The 12,696-nt window shown below is 42.0% G+C and overlaps 1 protein-coding gene across 15 annotated transcripts in view; it reads left to right on the forward strand.

Moving 5' to 3' along the window:
* The window catches only part of cacna1aa (calcium channel, voltage-dependent, P/Q type, alpha 1A subunit, a), a 109,013-nt gene that overhangs the window by 39,621 nt on the left and 56,696 nt on the right, over positions 1-12,696 (forward strand). For all 15 annotated transcript variants that reach the window (XM_053239101.1, XM_053239098.1, XM_053239094.1 and 12 more), the window contains exons 8-18: positions 1,295-1,410; positions 2,099-2,155; positions 3,008-3,088; positions 3,232-3,438; positions 3,999-4,111; positions 4,208-4,320; positions 7,512-7,643; positions 7,900-7,972; positions 8,133-8,250; positions 8,365-8,432; positions 8,522-8,628. In XM_053239101.1, coding sequence (XP_053095076.1) covers positions 1,295-1,410; positions 2,099-2,155; positions 3,008-3,088; positions 3,232-3,438; positions 3,999-4,111; positions 4,208-4,320; positions 7,512-7,643; positions 7,900-7,972; positions 8,133-8,250; positions 8,365-8,432; positions 8,522-8,628 — 1,185 coding nt within the window. The remainder of the gene's footprint in view (positions 1-1,294; positions 1,411-2,098; positions 2,156-3,007; positions 3,089-3,231; positions 3,439-3,998; positions 4,112-4,207; positions 4,321-7,511; positions 7,644-7,899; positions 7,973-8,132; positions 8,251-8,364; positions 8,433-8,521; positions 8,629-12,696) is intronic.

Consider the following 12,696-nt stretch of genomic DNA (forward strand, 5'->3'; position numbering starts at 1 on the left):
GCGTGAGTGTGTGTGTGCGTGAGTGTGTGTGCGTGAGTGAGTGAGTGAGTGTGCGTGAGTGTGCGAGTGAGTGTGCGAGTGAGTGTGAGTGAGTGCGTGATTGAGTGTGTGTGTGATTGAGTGTGTGCGTGAGTGTGTGCGTGAGTGTGCGAGTGAGTGTGCGTGAGTGAGTGAGTGTGCGTGAGTGAGTGACTGAGTGTGTGAGTGAGTGAGTGTGTGAGTGAGTGAGTGTGCGTGAGTGAGTGTGTGAGTGTGTGAGTGAGTGAGTGTGTGAGTGAGTGAGTGTGCGTGAGTGTGCGTGAGTGCGTGATTGAGTGAGTGTGTGAGTGAGTGAGTGTGTGAGTGAGTGAGTGTGCGTGAGTGAGTGTGTGAGTGTGTGAGTGAGTGAGTGTGTGAGTGAGTGAGTGTGCGTGAGTGTGCGTGAGTGCGTGATTGAGTGAGTGTGTGAGTGAGTGTGCGTGAGTGTGCGTGAGTGCGTGATTGATTGTGTGTGTGAGTGAGTGTGTGAGTGAGTGTGTGTGTGAGTGAGTGTGTGAGTGAGTGAGTGAGTGTGTGTGTGTGCGAGTGAGTGTGTGCGTGAGTGTGCGAGTGAGTGAGTGTGTGCGTGAGTGTGTGCGTGAGTGTGTGCGTGAGTGTGCGAGTGAATGTGCGAGTGAGTGTGTGCGTGAGTGTGCGAGTGCGTGAGTGTGTGCGTGAGTGTGTGCGTGAGTGTGCGAGTGAATGTGCGAGTGAGTGAGTGTGCGTGAGTGTGCGTGAGTGCGTGATTGAGTGAGTGTGTGAGTGAGTGAGTGTGTGAGTGAGTGAGTGTGCGTGAGTGAGTGTGTGAGTGTGTGAGTGAGTGAGTGTGTGAGTGAGTGAGTGTGCGTGAGTGTGCGTGAGTGCGTGATTGAGTGAGTGTGTGAGTGAGTGTGCGTGAGTGTGCGTGAGTGCGTGATTGATTGTGTGTGTGAGTGAGTGTGTGCGAGTGAGTGTGTGCGTGAGTGTGCGAGTGAGTGAGTGTGTGCGTGAGTGTGTGCGTGAGTGTGTGCGTGAGTGTGCGAGTGAATGTGCGAGTGAGTGTGTGCGTGAGTGTGCGAGTGCGTGAGTGTGTGCGTGAGTGTGTGCGTGAGTGTGCGAGTGAGTGTGCGAGTGAGTGTGTGTAGGAAAACATTTTCACTTTATGGAAATTTTTGCTGTTACACATTAAGACATCTGATTATTGACGTTCAACTATGTCACTCACTTCAATGAAAACCTTATACAGATAAAATTACAACTAAGTGTGTGTGTGTGTGCGTGTGTGTTTGTAACACAGTGAGTTTGCTAAAGAACGAGAGCGGGTGGAGAACCGCAGTGAGTTCCTGAAGCTGAGGCGGCAGCAACAGATTGAGAGAGAACTGAACGGATATTTGGAGTGGATCTGCAAAGCAGGTGAGCAGCTCTACAAATCCACAACTCCATCTTCATCAGTCTTTATCAGCCTCTCCATCAGCTTATCAGCCTCTCCGTCAGCCTCTCCGTCAGCTAACAGCCTTTTCTTCAGCCTCTCCATCAGCCTCTCCATTTATGTTTCCATCAGCATCTCCACATCTGCACTCACTTGCTCTGTGTTTATAACTCTATAATTGTCTTTGTTTATATATTTGTAATGTGAGTTTTGACATGAGATTAAATCAAATGGAGGTTATAGCTGGGCTGGTGTAGTTGGGTTGGTGTAGTCGGCCAGGTGTAGTGGTTGGATTGGTGCAGTGGGGCAGGGCTTGTTGGGGGAGTGTATTTGGGTGGGTGTAGTCAGGTGGGTGTAGTGGGGTATGGATATTAGGGAGGGTGTAGTGGGACAGGCCTAGTTGGGCAGGTGTAGATGGGTGGGTGTATTTGGGCAGGTGTAGATGGGTGGGTGTAGTCAGGTGGGTGTAGTGGGGTATGGATATTAGGGAGGGTGTAGTGGGACAGGCCTAGTTGGGCAGGTGTAGATGGGTGGGTGTAGATGGGCGGGTGTAGTGGGGGGGTTATAGTGGGGTATGGATATTAGGGAGGGTGTAGTGGGACAGGGCTAGTAAGTCGGGTGTAGTTAGATTGTACTCGGCTTGTGTCAATGTTTAGTTTCCTGTTTCTCCAGAGGAAGTGATTCTGGCTGATGAGGACAACGACGGTGATGACCGGATGCCCTTTGATGGTATTTATATTCAAGCAAATCCCCTCTCTATTCTTTCTCCTCTCCTCCTCTTTTTTTATCTCTCTCCTCCTTCTCCACTCTCTCCTCTTCTTCCTCTCTCTCCCCTTCCCCTTCTTTGTCTGTTCTCTACTGTCTATCCTCTCCTCTTCCTGCACTCTCTCTCCTTTTACTCTACTTTGTCCTTTCTCTGCTCTCTATCCTGTCTCATCTTATTCCTCTCTTTTTCATCCTTCTCTCTGTGTGTGCTTTTGCATGTATTAAAGTGGACTGATATCCGTGCTCATCTTGGCTTTGCTGAGGAAGTGATATTGTATCTGTACTGTTTCCAGGATAACCTATGTGTGCGTGTGTGTGTGTGTGCGTGTGCGTGCGTGTGTGCGTGCGTGTGTGCGTGCGTGTGTGTGCGCGCGTGTGTGTGCGTACATGTGTGTGCGCGTGTGCGTGCAGCAAAGATGAGAGCGATACTACCTCTACATTAAACCTTATATGCATCACTATATATGTGTTTTTATATATATATATATATATATATATATATATATATATATATATATATATATATATATGTGTGTGTGTGTGTGTGTGTGTGTAAAGCATGTGTGTTTGTGTGTATAATTATATTGTATATATTTTAATGTAAAGTCTCTTTCTGTTGAAGAATACTGATCACATGACAAATTTTAGTTTCTACAGTTCTAATAAAATTTATTTGGTCATATTCTTGAATAATTTTTTATTTTTATTACTTCTTTTGTTTTTGAATAAACAAATCCACACAAAAGTTCCAAAAGACACAGATTTAATTTCCTAAAAGCTGGACCATGATGCATTGCTGCTGTTTGTGGTGTGCAGGATCACGGAGAAGACCAACGCTGAAGAAGAGCAAAAATGACCTGCTTAACCCAGACGAGGGAGACGGAGACCTCGCTTTAGGTAAAAATTCTGCAGTGAAACAGTTTGTTCAGTCATTCTTCTCACCTTTCTGTGTGTCTGTAGGTGACAGGGTTAAAACCACATAAGAATATGAAAGCATTTTCAAAACTTTTGTCTCTCTGCCCCTCATTTTTTTCTCTTAGGGTCTCCGTTTGCTCGCGCCAGCCTGAAGAGCTCCAAGCTCGAGGGCTCATCCTTCCGAAAGAAGGAGCGGCGGCTGCGTTTCTTTATCCGTCACGTTGTGAAAACGCAGGCTTTCTATTGGACTGTTCTATGTTTAGTTGGTCTAAACACGCTGTGTGTGGCCGTGGTCCATTACGACCAGCCGGAGCTGCTGTCTGACTTCTTGTGTGAGTCCCTTTAATACACTTTTCCTCCTTCATCCTTTTTTTCTTAAACGAGTGTGCAGTGCTTTGTCGGTTAGGGCCTTGAAGTTTGGTTGACATAAGCAAGTGAGTCAAATTTGGAACTTCGTTAATGTGGATTTTTCTGGTCTGTGCTTATTTAAATGTTATAATGTAAAAGTAAACAGTATGTTTATGTAGGGTGTAATACAGTATTGACGCTGTATTGTGCACAAGAATGTTGGTCTGCTTATCACAAATATAATTTAAACACTTTCAAGTTAATTTTTCACTTTTTCACTTTTAACAGTTGATTTTATTTTTGTTTTCACCCACAGTATAAAGATCATTCGCTTATATCCAGTCAGGAGGTCAGAGTGAATGCAGAAAAATTCAGTTAAACTTAAAAAAAAAAAAAAGAGTGTTTCCCTTTCTTAAGAGCCACATTTAGGAAGTCAGAACCATTAAACATCCAAAATCTCACTTCATCATTTATAACATAACATCTTTGTGCTCTTTTATGTCTCCCTCTCTCTCCCCGGATCTATTGTTTCTCTGGGACACAGACTTTGCAGAGTTTATATTTCTGGGTATTTTCATATCAGAGATGTGTATTAAGATGTATGGACTTGGGACTCGGCCGTATTTTCACTCTTCCTTTAACTGCTTCGACTGCATCGTAAGCTTCCCTCTTGTATTCTCTACCTTTTACTTGCTCACATCAGCTGGATCTGAAAAAATAATGTGTGTGTGTGTGTGTGTGTGTGTGAAACAGGTCATATGTGGTAGTATTTTCGAGGTGCTCTGGGCGTTGATCCAGCCCGGGACGTCATTTGGGATTAGTGTATTACGAGCTCTCAGGTTACTAAGGATCTTCAAAGTGACCAAGTGAGTACCCCGTCTGTCTGTTTCTGTCTTTCTGTCTCTCTGTCTCTCCCTCTATCTGTCTGTCTCCCTGTCTGTCAGTCCCTCTGACTGTCCCTTTGTTGTCCCTCTGTCTGCCCTACTGTGTCTCATGTCTTTTGTCCCTCTACATGTATGCAAGTCTAAATGATGTCCTTTAAGTGGTGTTTCATTATAATGACTGTATGATTTTCCAGAAAGGGTTTCTTTTAATAATGATGGAGATAATATTTAATAATGATCATTTAAGAATGACACACTGAAAAACACATACAATGAATGTACAAATTAATATTTTAAAAATGAATTCAATGATTATTTTTGTGAAAGCCAGCCCACATCTGCTGCCCTGTGCACAGTGCATGGACTGTGTGAGCTATACGGAGCAGTGGCTCTGTAAATGAAAGCATATTTCTTTTGTTTGTACCGAAATATGGTTTTATTTTGGTGCTCAGTAAGGCAGTGGTTATGTTGGGCTACTGGAGCAAACCAATGATGGGAAAAAAAGAATAGTGCATCTACTATTTGTATTATATTAGTAAACATGTTTATCTTGTTTCCCAAGAAAGGAAGATATGTTTGAGGTGTAATTGTAGTGACAAATTTGCTGAAACCTGGCAACCCATCCCAGCTTCAAACATGCACCTTGCAAGCTCCAAATTAAAGTACAAACCTCTTGTGCTCATGTGACCTTTTTTTGTTTTGCTCTGCAGGATCCCATTCCCAATGCACATACCTAAGTATGTGTACACATCTTCAGTTTCTGGCAAGCTTTCAAAAAAAAAAAAAAAAAAAATCACAAAAGAATACAGTGTTTTCTGTTTGTATCTGTAATTGTATTTGTTCAGGATGCATTATCTGTTCAATCTGAATAATGTATTCATATCAGTTACATGCTTTGTGTGGAAGTTAACAGCAGTGTAGTGTGAATAAGACTGGAGTAAGGAGCTCACACTTTTGCTTTTCCTATAAAGGGAAAAAATAAAGGGGCCTGGCTTGGGACGATTGATGATAGTATCAGGAATCGGCGAAAGATTCCTACTATTGTGAAGGCTATTGGGTCAGATGATTTAAATGCTTATGGGAAAATGTGAGGCAGTGGTTTCACAGACTCCAGAAACCCCACCCCAGGGGCAAAGGGGAAGAATGATGGCAATACTCGCCGAGATGTTATAGTGCAAGGTGATGATTTATTTACAGTGCTCGAGAGGTGATCAAGTACAGGAAAAAAACAACCCAAAGCTATATACAAAGTTACAAACAAACAAAAAAACACTTTAACTCTATATACAATAATTTAAACTCTAACAAATATTGCTCACAGCACCACAGTTGCACGCTCCCTCAGTAACAACCAACCTACCAACCACACCACACTCTGGTTTGGGGCTCTCTTTTAAACTCTAAGGCCCGCCCCTCTTTGGATTAAACCAACTAGCAAGGAAGGTACAGGGTAAATGGGCACATATTTTACAATAATACACCCATATCATTCATACCTACTTAAGATATCATCTACTACATAATATTTATATATATTTGCACTGTAAAATAAAACATTATACACAATAATAGCCAATAAAGATATAATGTAAACATAAAATCATTTCACGATTGCCCCATGGGACACACAGTAGACTAATCTGTTTCCGGTTGCTTCGGGCCGATTCTGGCAGTACACAGCCAGGCCACCGGGGGGCGCTCAGGTTTGGCCGGCCTATGGAGGAAACGCCACACGAAGAACCCACTACACAGACAATAACAAGCACAAACCACCGGTGTGTATTTAAAGCATGAAACAAAGAAAAATTAAGCAAAACACCGTAAACCATTAACTCAGATATATGTATGTGTGTTTGTGTTATCATGCGCAGCGTGAATTAATGTCAGGGGATGAAACGGAGTGGACATGTTTGTGTGTATGAAAGTCAAGTATGCTAATAGCGTGCGTGCACACACACCGCCTCAGCAGGGTTTGTGTGTGTGTGTGTGTGTGTGTGTTAACCAATAGGGCCAGGTCACTTCCTCACAGAAAACTTGGTGTTTGCAGCTTTAGGATCGACAAAATAAAGTGTACTGTGTTTCATAATATGTATTTTCTTTTCTCCTGTTTTGTATTCTATATGAACCTTAATAACCTGCTGTCTGACTAACAAAACATCTTTCTCTGATTAATGAACAGATAAAGCTGTGAATGTCTTCAGACTGTAAACATGAATGAAGATTTAAATTAAGAAAATAAAGCAGTGTGGTGTTTATCAGGGTGACTTCATTCAACATTTAAATATTATAAATTTTATGAGCTTAGTTATAGCTAATAACTCCTTATTTTTATTTATAGTCCTGACTTAAGTTCTGCAGCGTTCCTGACCTTGGTAATGGTAAATTAAGCCAAAAAGGCCTTAGGGATCAGAATTTCTTTATTTTGTAAAGTATGTTCAACATACAAGGAATTTGTCGTGCACACGTGTGTCACGTACTAAACAGACGAGACAAGTGCACCGACTGTTAACAAATAGACGTTTAGCTAAAGGAAATTTTAAATAAAAATAAATAAAATTTTAAATAAGAATAATGAAGTAGAAGATTAAATACAATGAAGCAATTGTGAAAGTAACCAAAGATGATGAAGTGAAAATATATACAGTACATGTAGGGTCTGAGGAAACAGAAATAAAATAACTATTGCTTACAGTATGTTAAAGAATTCTAGGAAGATTGTAGTATATTGCAGGGATCTATTGTGCTGCAAAGAGTTAGATCTACAGTGAGAGCCACAGTGAGAGAGGCAGAAAAAAAAATTCAGTTCACCATGCAAGGTTTCCACTGCACTTACCGAGCACCACAACTCAGGGGCAAAGCTGTTGGCACATGTTGTTGTGCTGGCTTTGATGGCCCTAAGTCTTATTCCAGAAGGAAGTGGCTGGAAGAGGTGATGTCTGGGGGGGGGGGGGGGGGGGGGGGAAGTCAGTTTAAAGGTTTAAAGTCGGGATAAAGTCAGTTTCATATTTACAAATACTCACAAAATATTAAAAACACTTTTGTTTGTTAAACGATCACTTATATTTTTAGTGACTTTTTTAACAGAAGCGATAATGCTGCTCATCTCGTACGTTAGGTCATACATTATCATACTGATGATTATTTTCATCTTCCCTCTCTTTTTTTATTCTCAGGTACTGGGCCTCCTTGAGGAACCTGGTGGTGTCTCTGCTGAACTCCATGAAGTCCATTATCAGCTTGCTCTTCCTTCTCTTCCTCTTCATTGTGGTCTTTGCTCTGCTTGGCATGCAGCTGTTTGGTGGACAGTACGTAATGCAGATTTCTGATCTCACATGTAGACCACTAATCCAATAGATTTTGTTTTATTATGGAAATGAATGTATTTACTTAATGTACTTATTATGCAATGAAGCACGTTTCAGTTTATGAAGTGACTCTCTTTCTGCAAATACACTAACATGTGGAACAGAAGTGTGTAAAATATGGAGACATCTCTGGTATAAATATGTTACAGATGTTACAGTAACTTGTGAAAACATTTTGAAACATTTTTTCCACCAGGTTTAATTTTGAAACGGGCACGCCACCAACAAACTTTGATACGTTTCCTGCAGCAATAATGACTGTGTTTCAGGTGAGCAAAGCCGAATAACAGTAAACACTAATAACACAAAATAATACAAACACCACACAAATGTTAAACCGATGTTTCTCCCTCCCTCTCTCTCTCTCTCTCTCTCTCTATCTCTCTCTCTCTCTCTCTGTGTGTGTGTGTGTGTGTGTGTGTGTGTTAGATTCTGACAGGTGAGGACTGGAACATGGTGATGTATGATGGCATTGAGTCTCAGGGAGGAGTCAACAAGGGCATGGTGTTCTCCGTCTTCTTCATTGTTCTCACACTCTTTGGCAACTGTATCCAGATTAATGATTACAAACACACACACACGCACACACACAAACACACACACACACAGATACAAGTTGTTAAAAGTTACAAGTTGTTAGGTTCTTTAACACTGTGTTTAGATACGTTGCTGAATGTGTTCTTGGCCATTGCTGTAGACAATCTGGCCAACGCACAAGAGCTAACCAAGGTACTGAACACACACACACACACACACACACACACACACACACACACACACACACACAGTGGTTTAAGCTGTGTTTTACCTCCATGTAGGATGAGCAGGAGGAAGAGGAAGCAGCCAATCAGAAAATGGCTCTTCAGAAGGCAAAGGAAGTGGCGGAAGTGAGTCCTCTGTCTGCCGCCAATCTGTCCATCGCTGCGTGAGTAACTATCTCACACTCTCTTACACACTCTCAGTCTCTTACACACTCTCTCACACACTCTCTCACACACTCTCACACACTTTCACACACTCTCACACACTCTCACACACAGTCTCTCTCTCACACACTCTCTCACACACAGTCTCACACTCTGGCACACTCTCTCACACACAGTCTCACACACAGTCTCACACACTCTCTCTCTCTCTCTCACACACACATACACACACACTTTTACTGTCACTCCTTTCCTTTCACCTCTCTGTCTCTCTTGCTCTCTCTCTCACTCCTTCTCTGTATGTTTCTCTCTCCCTCTCTCCCTTTCAAAAAAGTCAAAGTCAAAACTTTGCTTTATTGGTGTGATAAATACTAACATTTGTGTTGCTGAAGCTTGGATACAGACTTTGGGAACGAATTAGAAAATAACTACAGAAATAAATAAATAGAAACAAATTTACATACATTCAACAATACAGTCAAAAAGAAACACTAGTAATGACACTTAGAACCCTGAGGAAGAGAAAGAAAATAATAGTAATGATAATTAAAATAAAATAAAAAATAAAATAATATAAATACAAAGTATATTGGTTATACTGGTTATATTTAGTGCATCAGTGAGGAAGTGCAGCTCTGTTTCTGGTTTATTTAGCATGCACTGCTGGCACAGTCTCTTCTCTCGGTGCAGCAGGGCTGTGTGTGTCGGCTGTCTCGATCGTTTGTACTCCGTCAGGGTGTTTCTCAGTTTTGGATCAGTCACCGCACTCAGATAATCTGCCACGCTGTAGTGTCTGCTTAGAACACTGCATTTTACTCTGGAGTTTAGTTTGGGTTTCCCAATAGCTCAAATAGTTCACTTTCAGTGTTTATGTAATTTGGTTCATTCTAATTGAGTTTGCAAATTTCTTCTGTTCCTGAGTCTTTATTGTGTTAGTGATGTGTTAGTGTGTGTTAGTGGAGAGCTTTTTAAAGATATGAGCATGGGTCGCTCCCTTTTAGGTGTTTCCAGAATTTGATTTCCCTTTTTTGTATTTTATAATTAATGGATATCAACCTAAATCTGCCGTGCATGCGTTGTTCGTGGTGTTTTTTTTGCACCTTTAAAATAATTTTGCAGAACTCCGCATGCACGGTCTCAGTTGGATGTTTGTCCCATTTGTCGAATTGGTGATGTGTAAGCGAACTTCACACTTCACTTCCATACAGCCAATTGGTTTGATCACTGATTCAAATATTTTGAGGCAAATTCTAATTGGAAATTCTACAAATGTTTTCATTTTATGGCGTAGAAATCTCTGCATGCTTTTTCTCTCTGTTCACTAACTGCCAAGTTGAAGTTTCCTGATGAACTCATTTTTAGTCCTAGGTAAGTATAATGTTTAGAATGCTCAATTTCATGTCTACCTAATCTAAATGTGTGTTTTGTTCCTTGAGAGCTGGATCTTTATTGGAATATGATAATTTTAGTGTTTTTGAGGTTGACTGTCAGGTCCCAGGTCTGACAGCACTGCTGCTGCAGATCCAGGTTGTGCTGTAGACCCTGAGCTCTGGGGGACAGCAGGACCAGGCCATCTGCATACAGCAGGAGTTTAATCTCTGAGTCGTGTAGAGGGAAATCGGGAGCTGGAGGCCTATATATGTATATGTATATATTGAATAGTGTCAGACTTAAACAGCAACCCTGTCTTGCTCCATGCTCCTGAGAGATGAAATTTGTTTGTTTATTGCCAATGCTTATTCTGCACTTGTTTCCTGTGTACATACACTGATCAGCCATAACATTAAAACCACTGACAGGTGAAGTGAATAACATTGATTATCTCATTACAGTGACAACTATTAAGGGATGGGATATATAATGCAACAAGTGAACAGTCAGGTCTCAAAGTTGATGTGTTGGAAACAGGAAAAATGGGCAAGTGTAAGGATTTGAGCGACTTTGAAAAGGGCCAAATTGTGACGTCTAGACAACTGGGTCAGAGCATCTCCAAATGGCAGGTCTTGTGGGGTGTTCCCGGTATGCAGTGGTTAGTACCTACCAAAAGTAGTGCAAGGAAGGACAACCGGTGAACCGGCGACAGGGTCATGGGCGCCCAAGGCTCACTGATGCTTGTGGGGAACGAAGGCCCGTCTGGTCCGATCCCACAGAAGAGCTACTGTAGCACAAACTGCTGAAAAGTTAAAGCTGCTCTGATAGAAAGGAGTCAGAACACACGGTGCAGTGCAGCTTGCTGCGTATGGAGCTGCGTAGCTGCAGAGTGGTCAGAGAGCCCATGCTGACCCTGTCCACCACCTAAAGCTCCTACAATGGACACGTGAGCATCAGAACTGGACCATGGAGCAATGGAAGAAGGTGGCCTGGTCTGATGAATCACTTTTTCTTTAATATCATGTGGACGGCCGGGTGCGTGTGTGTCGCTTACCTGGGGAAGAGATGGCACCAGGATGCACTATGGGAAGAAGGCAAGCTGGCGGACGCAGTGTGATGCTCTGGGCAATGTTCTGCTGGGAAACCTCGGGTGCTGGCCTTCATGTGGATGTTACTTTGACACGTACCACCTACCTAAACATTACTGCAGACTGGGTTACACCCCTTCATGGCAACGGTGTTCCCTAATGGCAGTGACCTCTTTCAGCCACACTGCAAAAATTGTTCAGGAACGGTTTGAGGAACATGACAAAGAGTTCAAGGTGTTGACTTGGCCTCCAAATTCCCCAGATCTCAATCCGTTTGAGCATCTGTGGGACGTGCTGGACAAACAATTCCGATCCATGGAGACCCCACCTCAAATATGAGCGCTGGGATCGATATACTGCTTTCTGCAGATGTTCGAGAACAGCCAATAAACATAGCAGAAATCATACCTGGAAGGATGCAAAGAGTAGATATCAATCTCCACAAATGATTAATATTATTTATAATAATTTATAGTATCATTACAATTTATAATATCATTATCTGATGAATATCTATGCTCCCAATGTTGGCACAGACCGTTTTACACTCAGAGTTTTAACAGAGGCAGATTCTTTAACAGTTATATACATCCCACTTCACTCCCTGACCATGATTACATCTCATAACTGTCACTACCACACTGAGCACCTTCCGTCAGCATCACTGGCACTTTAACAATAGATTATTACAAGATCACCACTTTGTTCATGCTTTTACACTTTTTTGGGAGTCTTGGAGAGAGAAGGTCACAGTACAAATCACTAAGCCAGTGGTGGGACATTGGTAAACTTTAGATTCAGCTCTTCTTCCAACAATACATGAGAAACAACACCAGAAAATCAAGATGTTGATTAGCTTTCTTGAAGAAGAAATCTTCAAACTGAGCAGCTCCATAATCACATTGACTACAGAAATACTGGAGAAGAACAATATTCTTCTGAGACATCTGTATGGAGAGAGAGAGATCAAGGCGCAATGGTGCAAGCCAGGTTCACACAGTACAGTAAAATGGATTCATCTACATACTACATTCACCTCATTCTTCTTTTCCCTGGAGAAACAGGTCAGAGAGAATAAGTCCATCAGCCACTTATAACTACCCACCGTACAAGAAACTACTGACAAAAATGACAATATCATAAGCACTATCTTTCTATGAAGAACTGTACAACAGCCATGGGATCCTGAAGCCACAGAGGAACTTCTGAATGGACTACCACAGCTGAGCGAGGGTGAGAGGAAAAAAAAACTTGGGGAATCACTTTCATTCAAAGAACTTAGTACAGCTGCTCAACAGCTGTCAAATGGCAAGTCTCCAAGGCTGGATGGGCTGACCTCTGAATTTGATAAAACCTTCTAGTCTCTCATTGGCTCAGATCTGCACTCCGTCATACTCAAACGCACATAATCCAAAGTTCTACCCCTCAGCTTTAGAAGAGCTGTAATCATTCTACTACCCAAAAAAGGTGACCTCGTATTGCATAATTGGTCATATTGCATCCCAGAACGCTCAATCGTCGATAACTTTTTTCTAGTGTGGGACCTGTTACATCTTATTGAATTTTACAAAGTTAATGTTGGGCTGGTGTCACTAGTTCAAGAAAAGG

The sequence above is a fragment of the Pangasianodon hypophthalmus genome, chromosome 13 (assembly GCF_027358585.1).
Source record: "Pangasianodon hypophthalmus isolate fPanHyp1 chromosome 13, fPanHyp1.pri, whole genome shotgun sequence".
Classification (NCBI taxonomy): Eukaryota; Metazoa; Chordata; class Actinopteri; order Siluriformes; family Pangasiidae; genus Pangasianodon; species Pangasianodon hypophthalmus.